The 16,056-nt window shown below is 42.7% G+C and overlaps 2 protein-coding genes across 15 annotated transcripts in view; one reads left to right on the top strand and one right to left on the bottom strand.

The window, feature by feature from the left end:
- SAGE1 (sarcoma antigen 1) overlaps window positions 1–6,720 on the bottom strand; it is a 22,686-nt gene extending 15,966 nt beyond the window's left edge. For 2 of the 10 annotated variants that reach the window (XM_063804795.1, XM_063804796.1), the window contains exon 1: window positions 786–1,057. In XM_063804795.1, coding sequence (XP_063660865.1) covers window positions 786–995 — 210 coding nt within the window. In that variant the 5' untranslated portion in view covers window positions 996–1,057. Of the gene's footprint in view, window positions 1–785; window positions 1,058–3,270; window positions 4,156–6,638 lie in introns of those variants that run through there. The other 8 variants (XM_016944211.4, XM_063804797.1, XM_054676262.2 and 5 more) reach the window with 8 other exon arrangements.
- LOC107973088 (cancer/testis antigen family 45 member A10) lies at window positions 3,503–16,056 on the top strand. Of its 5 annotated transcripts, none has more exons than XM_063804799.1 (5): window positions 3,503–3,685; window positions 11,731–11,905; window positions 13,841–14,089; window positions 14,467–14,560; window positions 15,783–16,056. In XM_063804799.1, the coding sequence occupies exons 1-5, from the start codon at window positions 3,632–3,634 to the stop codon at window positions 15,838–15,840; spliced, it is 630 nt and encodes a 209-aa protein (XP_063660869.1). In that variant the 5' UTR covers window positions 3,503–3,631; the 3' UTR covers window positions 15,841–16,056. The 5 variants fall into 5 exon arrangements, with proteins under 5 accessions (XP_063660869.1, XP_024209430.1, XP_024209431.1 ...); XM_024353662.3 differs by lacking the exon at window positions 3,503–3,685 and adding an exon at window positions 3,692–3,771; XM_024353663.3 differs by lacking the exon at window positions 3,503–3,685 and adding an exon at window positions 8,024–8,123.

Here is a 16,056-nt window from a genome sequence, read left to right as displayed (position 1 = left end):
GTGACTTGGATAACAGAAAGAGAGACTGTAGACTGCAATCTCGATATTAAAGGAGTTATTGTGGGGAGTGGGAAAGAATATAGACTCTGGAGTCAGAAAGATATGCGTTCAAACCCTGGCTCTACCTCCTATCATGTGTCACATGGGGCAAGCCATTTGACCACTGTCAGCCTTGATTTCTTATTAAAGGGTAGATAGTAATACATATCTGCAGAACAACTATGAGCATTGAATGTGATAATTAAAAACATCAGTTCGGCCAGGTGCGGTGGCTCATGCCTGTAATCCCAGCACTTTGGGAGGCGAGGTGGGCGGATCACCTGAGGTCGGGAGTTCGAGAGCAGCCTGTCCAAAATGGAGAAACTCTGTCTCTACTAAAAATACAAAAAATAAGCTGGGTGTGGTGGCGCATGCCTGTAATCCCAGCTACTCAGAAGGCTAAGGCAGGAGAATCACTTGAACCCGGGAAGTGGAGGTTGCGGTGAGCTGAGATCGTGCCATTGCACTCCAGCCTGGGCAACAAGAGTGAAACTCCATCTCAAAAAAAAAAAAAAAAAAAGATATAAATAAAATAAAATAAAATAAAATAAATCAGTTCCTAGTACAACCAATCCACTCTTGGATCAAAAAGTTCCCATTTTATGTTCACATAAGAGTTCCTGTGTCATATTTTATCTTTTAAATCAAGAGAATTAACACATATAGTTTATATTCATCTTTCCAATGAGAAAATAATTATACGAAGAATGTCACAATTAGGGCAGAAATAGAAAGAGTTATCTTACCTGCCCATCATTTGTAAACACATAGGCAGCAGCATGAAGTTCCTCAGGTGGAGTTGGTTGACTCGTTTGAAGTGGAGAAGCCTGCATCTGCAGATAGTCCTCATAATTAACTATGTGTGTTACTAGAACACTTTGATTTATAACTGGAACGTAACTGGCACATAAATTGGCGCTATACAGCTGAAATATATGATCCTCTTGAGAGTACATGATCACAGATTGTCTTAGCAATGTGTGCCTTGGTACCAAACAGAGTTTAGAATCTCATGTCTAGAATCTATATCATGTTCCATGATCTAGAATCATCTCCCTTTACCTAAGTCATGACTCAGTCCACCATCACTACTTCCTGTAGGTTCACACCACTAGGTTAGGTTAAACAAGTCCCTTATGCCTCCACCCCAGTTTGAGAATGGGCTGACCTTCCTTATACCACCATCCCAACTAAAAATCTATAATTCTAAATATTAATACTTTAATATTTAGAATGCCAATTTTCACTGAATTCCACAAGTTCATTTTTTCAGACTTAAAGGATAAGTATGTATTAATGAGCATATACACTGTTCTAGTTATCCTACCTGCCCATCATTTATAACCACATAGTCCAAAGTATAAAGCTCTTCACCTAGAGTTAGCTGACTCGTTTGAAGTGGAGGAACCAGCATCTGCAGATATTCCTCATAGCTAACTATGTGTGTGTGACTAGAACACTCTGATTAAAAACTAGAACATAAATGGCAAATAAATTGGCACTATTCTTCCCACTGGAAGGGTGTAGGCTCCATGGCATTCTCTTATCATCCAGGGAACGCTGGGTAGTGGGCCTAACCCTCTTTGGATAATTTGATTAAATCTACAGATATTTTTCCCTGGGAAAGTACCTTTACACACAAACTTGGTGTACAATTTTAGAAGTGTGACCAGCCTAAGATCTGTTTAATTTAGTGGACAGATGACCCCACTTAAAATCACCAAAGTGGGGGTAAAGAGGGTTTGTAAACTGTTGCCAATTATCCTGGATACTATCAATTTTGTTATTTCCATATAAACAAGGAATTCTCTGCTGAACTCACAGCAGTAAGCAGTGTGATATAGTATTCGTGTGTGCAGTCTCTGGAATCTGAGAGACCTAGGTTCTGTCACTTTTCCAGCTGGTTATACCTGGGAGAGCTACTTAAATGTACACTCTAAGATTCTATTTCCATAAAAAGGGCATAAAACAGTATCTAACTCATGGTGCTCTTATAAGGATTACCAGAGATAAAGCACAAAGAGGATAGTGTATGTGCTGGTTAATACATACTTTCCTTTAAGTTAAAAAACAAACAAACAAACAAACTTGTGGGATTTAGTGAACATGGGCATTCTCTATATTAAAACATTAAAAAAATAAACTGCTCATGCAATAAACAGCTTCCCACAAACTAGACTTGATATTTTCAAAATCAGTAAAAGCCCGGCACAAAAGAAAACTTGTTTGGTTTCAGCACACCGAATTTCCTTCTGGTTAACTGGTCGAAATGACTGCTACTTGCAATATCATAAGCATTTCTACATGTCTAACATTTCAAATCTTCCTTTGCGAAACAAATCTTTTGTTATTCCTGAAGTTTTAAACTGATGTATTTAATACAAGCAAGCAGAAGGAGGGGAATGATGACAATTAGAGTAGAAGAAAATCAATGAAATAAGAAACAGAAAAATCAATGAAATCAAAAGTTGGTTCACCGAAAAGGTGAAAAAAAAATCTAACAATCTTTTAGCTTGACTGACCAAGAAAAATAGAAAGGACTACACAGATTATCAAAATCAAAAATGAAAGGGGGGTTATTAATACTGACCTTACAGAAATTAAAAGGAATACATTATGAACAACTTTACGCCAACAAACTAAACAACTTAGGTAAAATGGAAAAAATTCTTGGAAGACAAATTACTGACTCAAGAAGAAACAGGCTGGGTGCAGTGGCTCACGCCTGTAATCCCAGCACTTTGGGAGGCCAAGGCAGGCGGATCACCTGAGGTCGGGAGTTTGAGACCAGCCTGACAAACATGGAGAAACTCCGTCTCTACCACAAATACAAAATTAGCTGGGCGTGGTGGCGCATGCCTGTAATCCCAGCTACTTGGGAGGCTGAGGCAGGAGAATCACTTGAACCCGGGAGGCGGAGGTTGGGTGAGCCAAGATCATGCCATTGCACTCCACCCCGGGCAACAAGAGCGAACAACAAGAGTGAAACTCCATCTCAAAATAAATGAATAAATAAATAAATAAATAATAAGTAGAAAATCGACTTAGGACTATAGCATGAAAAGAGATTTAATTAGTAATTTAAAATCTCCCCAGAAATACAAGCCAAGCCAAGATGGCTTCGCGTGTAAATTCTATCAAACATTTAAGGAAGAAATAATACCGGTACTTAGCAATGTCTTCCAAAAAATAACGGAGGAACACTACTTCATTCTATGCGGCCAATATTACCCTGATATCAAAGCCAGAGAAATATATCACAAGATATATTTGCCTGTCAGCTCCAAATTCACCCTTTTATCCCGCTGTGTGAGAAGGTTCTGTGTTCCTCTGCCTCTGCCCGCTGTGCAGTTGATAGTGAAGGCCACCTGTAGAGAGCACCAGAGAGTCAGCTAAGGGGAGAGCTGCGCTTCCTGGTTCTCCCGCTGGCGCCAGCGGTCCTGCTGAGCGCAAAACTTCTCTTCCGGACTCTGGCGCCCCACACAGGTTCCCAGTGTTAGGCTGGGGCAGGTCACGCGATAGCGGTCAGCTTCCCTTCCTTCCATCCGCCTTGAGCCTTTCCGGATTGGTGCTTCTGGTGAGACGCCTCCCCATGAGCATCACTCCCAAGCACGCGAGGGGGCACGTTTCCCATAACTCCCAAAAGGCAAGTTTCTAGAAAGTTACAACAGTGGGGAGGCGCCACAACTTCACTGCCATTTTGAGAGGTGCTGCCGCCCCTCCTCTGGCAAGGTCAGGACTTCAGGACTGTGAGTGGGGCAGTTTTTCCCTGGATGCTTTAATTTCGCCCGGGAAAGTGTCCTTTTTCCTCAGAAAGTGTCTTTTCTGAGGTGTTCTCTGTCGGGTGTGTGGTAGGGTTCCCTGGGAAAGTGGCTCCACTCTGAGGACACCGCCATGGGCGCCTGTGTCAACCATGGGGGAGCGTTTTCCTTGGGCACCCCATCTCGGCTGTGTTGCGGGTCCGGGGGGCTTTTCTTGGGGGCTCCCTCACTCATGCGAGGGGCTTTTCCTGCTGAAATGACCTAAGCCCAGGGTTGGGGACCCTGCCTTGGTTGCCTGTGTCAGCCTCGGGTGTGGCCGTGTTTCTTCCCTGCTCGGTGGCAGCCCTGAGGGGGGACTCTGCCTTGGGAGCTCTGTCTATGTTCAAGGGCCGGGGTGGTGGTGGCTGTGCCCTGGACACATGATCACAGCCCTATGGGGTCACCCTCTGTCGCGGGCTTTACCTCAGCCTGTGAGGGACTCTTCCTTGAGTGCTGTTCTCGGCTGTGGGGCACATTTGTCCTTAGATGTTGCTCGCTCTCAGCTAGGATGTGTTGGCTTTTCTTTGGTTCTGCTTATCCCTGATGGGGACGCTTACCAGACGCTTTCTCTTGGTGCTGGGTTTTTAAAATTATTATCTGTGGGTGCTGTCTCCTGGTGCTGTCGGGGAGTGGGGTGCTGTTCCTTGGATTCTCTGAGCCTGTGGTGGGACTCGGGGAACTCTTGTGTCAGCCACGAGGGTGCCCAGCTGACCTTGGGAGCTCTGTCTCACCCCAGGGTTGGGTGCTTTTCCTTGGTTGGTTCTCAGTCCTGAGGGAGCTCTTCCCCGGGATTCTATCTGACCTTTCAGCCATAGCCTCAGATGTCTGTGCAGGAATCGGGGTCCAGAAATGTTTGAAGGTTCCAGATTCGCCACATGCACACAACTCACTGTGCAATTATTCTTTCATTCCAGCCACTCTTTGGGAGTGTAGTGATCTCTCCTTATGTCTACACTTGCAATTTTGTGCTAATTAATGAGATTGAGCACCCTTTTTTAAAGTGTTCATTTATCGATTTTTGATTGTTTTTTGGGCTCCCAGGCTCGCTCGATTCTCGTGCCTCAGTAGCTGGGACTACAAGCGAATGCCACCAAGCCTGGCTAATCTTTGTATTTTTTAGTAGAGACGGGGTTTTGCCAAATTGCCCAGGCTGGTCTCGAACTCCTGGACTCAAGTGATCTGCCCAATTTGGCCTCCCAAAGTGCTGGGATTACAGGCGTGAGCCACTGCGCCCAGCTATTTATTGTTTTTTTTTTCGGAGCACTTTTTCATGTGTTTATTGGTCATTTAACCATGTCTTTTAGGAAGTTCCCTTTGAGGTCTCTTCTGCCAAATTTTATTGAGATGTTTGTATTTTAAAAATGGATTTGTAGTTTACATATATTCTGGGTTTCAGTTATACACACATGCACACAGGCATATATGTACATGTATTAAAATACATATGCAATTTGAATGTCTTCTACAAATCTGTTTTGCTTTTACAGTATCTCAATAATGTGTTTTAGATGAACAGATTCTCTTAATCTTATTAATCAGTCTTGTTTATGGCTAGAGCTCTTTATTATTTTAAGTGAAAATCTTTGCCTCCCCCAATGCCATGACGATAATATTCTAAGTTTTCTTCTAGATCTCCTATTCACCTCAAATAAATTTTCATGGAATGGAGTAAAGTCAGAGTCCGGGTATATTTTATGTGATTACTAAAGGTATATTTGAGTATGACTCTTATGATATGCGTATTCAGCTTTTCCCCCCAAATTTTATTGTGATGTTTGCTTTTAAAATTGATTTGTAGTTCTGGATATACTCTGGATTCCACTCAGTTGTTGCCAGATACATATATATGTATATATATAAAATATTATATTATATATATTATATATATTTATATATGATTAATGTATATTTTTATATATAACCTATCCTATACATTATATAATATGTAATCTACATTTATGCTTTGCTTTTCCACTCTCTTAAGAGTGTCTTTTGAGGAATAGAAGTTTTACATTTAATTATGTCTAATTAAACAATGTATTCTTTATGGTTAGAGCTTTTTTATCCTAATCAAAAACACCTTGGCCTATTCTAAAGCTGTAAAGCTAATATCTTATATTTTTTACTGGATTCACTATCTATCTTTAATAATGTTTTCTGCAGTGGGATGGGGTAAGAATCAAAGTTTGTATTTTCCCTGCATTTATGAAGTGCATTTATTAAAAGCACTAGTCTTTCCACAATGATTTACAGGAGCTCTCCTGTGGTAAATCTAGCTATTTTCCATTTCCAGATTGTTTCTGGCCTCTGTGTCCTCTGCCCTTGGTGTATTTACCTGTCATTGCTCCAATACCACACGGTTTTAATTACTCTACCTTTATAGTAAATCTCATATTTAGTAGTGTGTATTTACCAACTTAGTTCTTTTTCTTAAAGATTGTCTTAGCTTTACCAAATCTTCGATTTGCATATACTTAAAACAATTATCTGTTTGTCAATTTTCAGAAAAAATTTTGTTAACACGGTGGAATTTTAAATGATTGGTATGTTCATTCTGAGAGAATTAACAATAATGTCTCTTAATAATGTCTTCCATTCCATGGAAAGTAAACCAAAGTGCCAATAAAGGCACGCCTTTTTATCAAGCAATTCAAGTCAAGTCAAAATCAAAACTAAAATTATCAAGCAATTCAAGTCAAGTCAAAAACAAAAACCAAAGGGCTGGTACAGGTACACCGTGGGTGATCTGGCCATGCTTCCACTCAAATGGAGTCGGCAAGTTCCAAAGACCAGTCTTACCAAGTTTTAGATGTCCAGACTTAAAGTGCCAGTTCCTTCCTGGTGTTCAGCCACTGCGTTGATCCTCCGCGGGGGCCTGCTGTGCACTGCTCTGACAAGGCGTTCCACAGGGGCAAATGCCTACCCCGGAGCGCTCTCAGGATCCACATCGCTCAAGCTGGCCAGAGTTCCCAGCAGGGATGCTCTACAGGGCAGGCATGAGCTGCCTAAGGGGCTGCCTCGACTGTCCGTTAATCAGGAAACCAAGAAATGTAGCAGGATGAGCCGCAGACAAAACTCCTCAGGCACCGGATTAAAGAAGGAAGTGGTTTATTCGGCTGGGAGCATCGGCCAACTTGCGTCATAAGAGCTGAGTTCCCCGAAAAAGAAATTCTTGGCCTTTTTAGAGGCTTACAACTTTAAGGGGTCCACGTGAAAGAGTCGTGATAAATTGAGCAAGTGTGGGAAATGTGACTGGGGGCTACATGCAGCAGCTAACAGAACAATAAGTTTTACAATGCTTTTTTTCATACAGTGTCTGGAATTTAGAGATAACACAAGTAGTTTAGGTCAGGGGTTGATATTATTATTACTTTTTTTAACTCCTAGGGCTGGGTGGTGGTGCCAAGGTTGTCTGGCTATTTATTTTACTTTTTTTTTTTTTTTCCAACTTTTTGCTTTCTTTCTTTCCTCCTGTCTTGTGAACTAGGCAAGGTAGGGGGAGGAGGGCAGCAGGAGTAGTAGTGGTCTCCTTCCTTAGCGGGACTACAGGTGCGTGCCACCACACCTGGCTAATTTTCTGTATTTTTAGTAGAGACGGGATTCACCATGTTGGCCATGCTGGTCTTGAACTCCTGACCTCAGGTGATCCAGACACTTCGGCCTCCCAAGGTGCTGACATTACAGGCGTGAGCCACTGCGCCCGGTCGGGGTTGACTTTAAAAAACAACCCCCTCAAATGAAAATTTCAGTTTGTTGTTGTTGTTGCTTCTTTTTCTTTCTTTTTCTTTCTTTTTTTTTTTTTTTTTTGATGGAGTCTTCTGTATGGTCTGGGATGGAGAGTGCACTGGCACGATCTTGGCTCACTGCTACCTCCACCTCCTGGGTTCAAGCGATCCTCCCACCTCAACTTCCCAAGTAGTTGGGACCACAGGTACACGCCACCATGCCCAGCTAATTTTTGTGTGTGTGTTTTTCTGGTTGGTAGGTTGCTCTGTAGAGCCGGGGTCTCACTATGTTACCCAGGCGATTTCATCCCACTGTGTGAGAAGGTTCTGCATTCCTCTGCTTATGTTGCTGTGCAGTTGTTACTGAAGGTCGCCTGTAGAGGGCGCCAGAGTCAACGAAGGGGAGGGCTGCGCTTCCTGGTTCTCTGGGGCACGAGGCTTCTCCTCAGCACTCTGGCGCCCCCAACAGGTTCCCAGTGTTCGGCTGGGGCAGGCACGCTGTGGCTGGCTACTTCCCTTCCTCCCATCCCCCTTGGGCCAAACAGGATCGGTGCTTCTGGTGAGACATCTCCCCATGCACATCACTCCCTGGTGCCCTAGGGGGCACATTTCCCACAACTCCCAGAGGGCAGGTTTCTAGAAAGTGCCACCAGTGGGGAGGCGCCACAACTTCACTGCCATTTTGTGAGGTGCCGCCGTCTCTCCTCCAGCAAGGTCAGGACTTCAGGACTGTGAGTGGGCAGTTTTTCCCTGGATGCTTTAATTTCGCCCTGGAAAGTGTCCTTTTTCCTCAGAAAGAGTCTTTTCTGTGGTGTTCTCTGTCCGGTGTGTGGGAGGGCTCCCTTGGGGAAGTGGCTTAGCTCTGGGGACACCGCCATGGGCGCCTGTGTCAGCCGCGGGGGAGCGTTTTCCTTGGGCACCCCGTCTCGGCTATGTTGTGGGGCCAGGGGGCTTTTCTTGGGGGCTCTTCTTGGGGGCTCCCTGTCGGTGATGGAAAAGGCGACTTTTCCTGCTGAAATGACCTGAGCCCGGGGAGTGGGGGCCATGCCTTGGTTGCCTGTGTCGGCCTCGGGTGCCGCGGTGTTTCTTTCCCGCTCAGTCGCTGTCCTGAGGGGGACTCCGCCCTGGGGACACTATCTGTGCTCATGGAACGTGGTGGGGGTGGCTGTGCCCCGGACACATGATCGTAGCCCTGTGGGGTCACTGTCGGGGGCTTTATCTCAACCTCTGGTGGACTCTTCCTTGGGTGCTGATGTCGGCCGTGAGGCGCATTTGTCCTCGGATGTTGCTCGCTCTCAGTTACAATATGTTGGCTTTTCTTTGGTTCTGCTTATCCCCGTTGTGGACGCTTACTGGATGCTTTCTCTTGGTGCTGGGTTTTTAAAATTATTATCTGTAGGTGCTCTCTCCCGGTGCCGCCGGGGAATGGGGTAATGTTCCTTGGATTCTCTAAGCCTATGGTGGGACTCAGGGAGCTCTGTGTCAGCCATGAAGGAGGCCACGTGACCTTGGGAACTCTGTCTCGACCCAGGTTGGGGTGCTTTTCCTCGGTTGGTTGATCGCAATTCTGACGGAGCTCTTTCCTGGGATTCTATCTGACCTCTCAGCCACAGCCTCAGGTGTCTGTGTGGGAATGGGAGTCCAGAAATATTCAAAGGTTCCAGCTGTGCCACATTTGAACAGTCGCAGTACAGTTAGTCTTTCATTCCAGCCACTCTGATGGGTGTGCAGTGATCTCTCCTTATGTCTACACTCGCATTTCTCTGCTGATTAATGAGATCGAGCACCTTTTTAAGAAATTGTTTTTATTTATTGATTTTTGTTTGTCTTTTGAGACGGGGTCTCCCTTTGTCACCCAGACTGGATTGCAGTGCCGCCGCACCCAGCTATTTATTGTTTTCTTTTTTTTTTTTTTTTAGCACCATTTTATGTGTTTATTGGTCATTTAACTATGCCTTTTATGAAGTTCCTTTTCAGGTATTTTCCCCCAGCTTTTACTGAGATGTTTGTATTTTAAAAATGGATTTGTAGTTTCCATATATTCTGTATTTGAGTTATACGCACAGGCACACAGGCGTATATGTACATATATAAAAATACATATACAATTTTAGTATCTTCTATAAATCTTTTTTGCTTTTACACGATCTCAATAATGTGTTGTAGATGAACAGATTCTCTTAATTTTATTAATTAGTGTATTATTTATGGATAGTGCTTTTTATCATTTTAAGAAACATCTTTGACTCACCCGATGTCATTACGATAATATTCCTTTTTTTAAAATTATACTTTAAGTTCTGGGATACATGGGCAGAACGTGCAGGTTTGTTACATAGGAAGACACATGCCATGGTTGTTTGCTGCACCCATTGACCCGTCATCTACATTAGGTATTTCTCTAATGCTATCCCTCCCCTAGCCCCCCAACCCCTGACAGGCCCCACTGTGTGATGTTCTTCTCCCTGCGTCCATGTGTTCTCATTGTTCAACTCCCACTTATGAGTGAGGACACGTGGTATTTGGTTTTCTGTTCCTGTGTTAGCTTGCTGACACATGTCCCTTCAAAGGACATGAACTCATTCTTTTTTATGGCTGCATAGTATTCCGTGGTGTATATGTACCACGTTTTCTTTATCCAGCGTCGTGGCAGGCACCCGTAATCGCAGCTACTCAGGAGGCTGAGGCAGGAGAATTGCTTGAACCTGGGAAGTGGAGGTTGCAGTGAGCAGAGACTGTGCCACTGCACTGCAGCCTGGGTGACAGAGTGAGGCTCTGACTCAAAAAAAAAAAAAAAAAAAGTCTTCCAATGCATGGAAAGAATATTTTTCTCCATTTACTGCAGTCTTGAATTTCTCTGAGTGATGTTTTATAATTTTTGTGAAGTACTCTAGCACATCTTGATTAGATTTATTCCTAAATATTTGATGTTTTTGGAACTGTTTTTAATGACATTTGAAATCTCATATTCTAATTATTTGTTGCTATTAATTATACAGAAATGCCATTGGTTTTCATTATATCTAATATGTTGACTAAATTTGCTTATTAACCATAATGATTTTATTCTTCTGCATTTTTCTATGCACAGAACAATGTCATCTGTGGATAATGACAGTTTTATTTCTTTCCAAATTTTAAACCTGTTATATTTTCCTGATGCTATGGTACTTTTTAGAACCTCCAGTAAATTCTTGAATGGATAGTGGACATCTTTGTCTTGTTTTCAAACTCAGGGAGAAAATACTGATACATCACTATAAAGTATGGCATTTACAATTTTTTTGTACATATGCTAACCAGGTTAAGAAAGTTGCCTTTTTCCTAAGTTGGTGATAATTTTTATCATGAATGGACTTTAAACATTGATCCATGTATGAAAATGATCATGCGGTGTTTCCCTGTTTTTTTGTTGTTGTTGTTGTTGTTGTTGTTAATGTGGTGCACTACGTTTATCGATTTTCAAATGTTAAATCAATGTTGCCTTTCTGCAATATACTGCACCATGGCTGATGTATGTCCTTTTTAAGTACTAGTACATTTTATTTGCTCACCCTTAGTTTGGAATTTTTGCGTCTAAGTTCAGGGTGATATTGGCTGGTATTTTTGGCTTGATCTTGTAGTTTTTCTTCCTTCTAAAGTCCTTGACAGATGTTGTTATCAGTTTTGTATCAATCTTCTAATAAGGGTTCCTAATAAGGGTTAATACACGTTGGTTTATACATCTGTTTGAATATATAAGCATAAATACTTATATATTAAATATATATAATATAAAATTTAAAATATAATGTATAATAAGGGTTAATACAGATTGGTTTATACATCCATTTTTTCTAATAAGGGTTAATACAGATTGGCTTGTACATCTTCAAATAGGTAATAATATTTTTATCTATTTTTGGTTGATGTCAGCTGCTTATTCCACAAGCATTCTGATTGATTTGGTTACACCATCTTTCTTCTGTTTTACTTAGTGTACATTAAAATTGGGTTTCCTTTCCTGAGAACAGAGTGTTTGTTCAGACTTGGTAAATCTTGGCTCATGATTAAAAGTGAAATTAATGATTCAAAGTCTTGGTTGTATACACATATGCAGACTGTTTGCCATTTTGTGATTGTTAGATTTTTGTCGTGAATGGAGTACGTTCATTGATGTTTTTCAGGAAACAATGACCGATAAAACAGAGAAGGTGGCTGTAGATCCTGAAACCGTGTTTAAACGTCCCAGGGAATGTGACAGTCCTTCGTATCAGAAAAGGCAGAGGATGGCCCTGTTGGCAAGGAAACAAGGAGCAGGAGACAGCCTTATTGCAGGCTCTGCCATGTCCAAAGAAAAGAGTAAGTAAGCCTGTCCTCACCCCTCTTCATGCTGTATCCAGTGCAGTCGGCCTCCTGCCTCATCCCCTCCAGAGAAACTGTCCTTGACAAGGTCAACAGTTTCAGCTGACATTGCCATTAATTTCTCAGCAGCATTTGACAGTTGTTCACTCGCTTCTTCATGAAAACCTTCTAGGATTTCCATTTCCCACAATCTTTTTTTTTTTAATTTCTTGTCCTTATTGGTGAATCTCTATCATTTTTTTCTTGAGATGGAGTTTCGCTCTTCTCGGCCAGGCTGGAGTGCAGTGGCGCGATCTCGGCTCACTGAAATCTCCGTCTCCTGGGTTCAAGTGATTCTTCTGCCGCAGCCCCCCGAGTAGTGGGATTACAACCACGAGCCACCACACCCAGCTAATTTTTGTAAGTTTAGTAGAGATGGGGTTTCGCCATGTCGGCCAGGCTGGTCTGGAACTCCTCACCTCAGGTGATCCACCCACCTCAGCCTCCCAAAGTGCTGGGATTACATGCACGAGCCACCACCCCCGACCCCATCATTGTTTTTTTCTACATTTCTTTTTCTTCTCTTCTCTAAATACTGTAAAAAATTCCTGAACCCCAGCATCTCTCTCTCTCCTTCTATTCCACTCTGCCACGATCAATCACTGAGCTCCTGAGATACCTCCATGTTTCCCATTATTTCCCGCATCAAACACATACCCTCCAACCCTGCAGCCGGGTCATGATGTTGGCATGTAAATCACGTGATGCCATGTCGCTCCTGAACACCCATCCTCAACACTCCTAAGCACTCAGAACCGACTGCGAAGCAGCTTTGGTCTGCGAGGTTCTGCGTGGCCTGGCCTCTGTCACCCTCTCCTCACACGGGCCCCATCATCTCCTGAGTCTCTCTGCTACTGTCCTTCACCCCGTAGTGCCCGGTCCATCCCCACTCCAGCCCATATCCTTGGCCTCACCGCAGCCTGGAACTCCCCCTCTGCCTCTGCGCAGGCAGCTCTGCTTTTTCCTTCAAGCCCTGCCCAAGGGTACCTCCACAGAAGGCTCTGCCCAACCAGCAGCAGCTCCTGGGGCTCCCTCTGCTGCTGTTGCCCACAGGCCTGTGGACTGCTTCCTTACCACTAGCCCAACACTGTATGTTTCATTTGCTCATTGTGCACGTACTGTCTGACCGCCCCATGAGGATGTGAGCTCCACAAGGGCAGGGAACGTTGCTCTCTGGGCTGTTTACTGCTGATCCCCAGCTACTGGCATGCTGCCTGCCACAGACGATGAATAAATGAGAGGTGTCAGACCTGGAGTGAAAAGAAAGTCACTTTTGTGAGACAGAAAGGAAGGATGAGGAAAATCATACAGTAAAAGGGACTTTTTGGTGATGGAGTGCGTATAGAACTTTTAGCAGTAATGGCCGCCTCTATTTTCTCAGAATATGTTTGATATAACAGGAGACCGGTTGAGTTGTATCCCAGTTGCCTGGGTTCCAGCTCAGTAAAGCATGGCAGTTTGTAAGTGAGTTTGAGAAATCATGATATCAAGTGAGACTTGCTGCTTTCAACTTGTAAAGCATAACAAGCTGAAACTATCCCATGAGTACCAGGGATCTGTGAATGTTGCTTTAGAGTTGTACTGTCTTACTTGGTTTCCATATCTATTCAAGGCGACAGAAAATAAGAGGTGGTTTTATTGTATTATGTGTCCTGGCCTCCGTTTGTCAGGCCTGGGATTTCTCCCTGGTGTATCCTCCCATTTATGAAATAAATAATTCCCTAGAAACTGAGGCGCACATAGATGTACCCAGAGGGGTGATGAAACACACGTATCTCACAGCTCAACTTCTCAGTTTGATTTCCAGATCTGTCATTCATGAGGTTTATGTGGAGGGGAAAGAAAGTGGTCAAACACCAACTGATGGCTTTTACTCAAAATTTGTTTCACCAGAGCTTATGACAGGAGATGGTATTCCACCCAGCCAATTGGATTCTCAGATTGATGACTTCACTGGTTTCAGCAAAGATGGGATGATGCGGAAACCTGGTAGCAATGCACCTGTGGGAGGAAACGTTACCAGCAGTTTCTCTGGAGATGACCTAGAATGCAGAGGAATAGCCTCCTCTCCCAAAAGCCAACAAGAAATTAATGCTGATATAAAATATCAAGTAGTGAAGGAAATCCGATACCTTGGACGAAGTAAGTAGTGTAAGAACGTCTGTTTTATAAAACTATAGGAAGTCTCTCTTTCTATGATTCAGAAGATATCCATGTTACCTCTTGAGGCTCATTCTTTGCCAGAGTTGAGATTGCACGTAATTTATGGTGGTTCCTCTTTTCTTTGACTAAAGCATGTACATTTTTTGTTTTTCTTTTCTTACTTGGTTATGGTTAAAGGAGTTACATTCGTATGTATGTGCAGGTGCCTTTTTTATTATTTAGGTTTTGTATGTGCAGGTATCTTGATTTAAGCATTTAAAACATTTCAGCCTCTGAAGCATGATTGCTGAGGTGTAGATTCACTTCTATTCTTCTTTATATTTGATAATACTGAAGGTTTTTTTCAACATCTTCAGAATATGAAAAAGTCTTCAAAATGCTTGAAGGAGTGCAAGGACCTACTGCAGTCAGGAAACGATTTTTTGAATCCATCATCAAGGAAGCAGCAAGGTGGGTAGAAATAGGAACTGTCCAATTTCTTTAAGCACTTGGGCTCAATAGAGTACTGGGGGTGAGCGTTGGGGAACAGCCCCTGCCTTGCGTTTCTCAAACCCTGGTCCTCACTCACAGTTATGGCTGTCTCCACAGTTACTTAGGCTAATGTTATCTGAGTCTAACTCATTCTTCGAAGACTATGGAGACTTCCATTTTCACCATAGTCTGAGGTGCGCATTGTCCCTCAATTGACACTCTTTGTATTTGCTAGACTACCTCTTTTTAAAAAATTTGTGTAGGCACATGGCAGATGCATATATTTCTGGGCTATATGAGATATTGTGATACAGACAACAATGTGTAATAATCACATCAAGGTAAGTGGGGTTTCTATCACCTCAAGCTTTTATCCTTTGCGTTACAGAGAATACAATTATACTCTTCATTATTTTTAAATGTGCAATTAAATTATTACCGACTATAGTCACCCTGTTGGGCTATGAAATACGACATCTTATTTATTCCCTACTTCTACGTATTAATCATCCCCACTTCCCACACCCTCCACCCCCACTAACCTTTGTAGCCTCTGGTAACTGTCATTCTACTCTCTATCTCCATTAGTTCAGTTGTTTTACACTTTTACTCCCCAAAATAAGTGAGAACATGTGAAGTTTGTCTTTCTGCACCTGGCTTATTTCACTTAACATAAGGACCTTCGGTTCTATCCGTGTTGTTGCAAATGACTGAATCTCATTCTTTTTTTTTATGGCTAAACAGTACTCTATGGTGTATATGTACCATATTTTCTTTACCCATTCATGTGTTAGTGGACACTTAGGTTGCTTCCAAATCTTGGCTACTGTGAACGGTGCTGCAGCAAACATGGGAGTGCAGATATCTCTTCGGTACACTGACTTCCTTTCTCTTGGGTATATACCCAGCAGTGGGATTGCTGGATCATATGATAGCTCCATTTTTAGTTGTTTGAGGAACCTCCAAACTGTTCTTCATAGTTGTTGTAGTAATTTATATTCTCACCAACAGTGTATGAGGGTTCCCTTTTCTCCACACCCTTGCCAGCATTTGTTATTGCCGGCTAGACTACCTCTTACCATGCAGATACATTTCTATTTCCATGCTGACTGTTACTTCATCTTTCCATCTGTCACAGCACTTCCTACAGCATAGGTTCTTTGGCTATCTTTTGGTTAATGACATGTCTCTTTCTCTTCAGATGTATGAGACGAGACTTTGTTAAGCACCTTAAGAAGAAACTGAAACGTATGATTTGAGAATACTTGTCCCTGGAGGATTATCACACCCCAAATGCATAATCTCATTAATGATTGAGGAGAGAAAAGGATCAGATTACTGTTTTCTACAATGGAGCAGGATATTGCTGAAGTCTCCTGGCATATGTTACCGAATCAACTGGCCTTCCAGAGGCTAAGAAATTTCTGTTAGTAAAAGATGTTCTTTTTCCTAAAGCATTTTATTTGAAAGGATAA

Source organism: Pan troglodytes, chromosome X (assembly GCF_028858775.2).
Source record: "Pan troglodytes isolate AG18354 chromosome X, NHGRI_mPanTro3-v2.0_pri, whole genome shotgun sequence".
NCBI classification, from domain to species: domain Eukaryota; kingdom Metazoa; phylum Chordata; class Mammalia; order Primates; family Hominidae; genus Pan; species Pan troglodytes.
The sequence above is the reverse complement of the archived record's forward strand: the minus strand, read 5'-3'. Positions and strand labels throughout refer to the sequence as shown.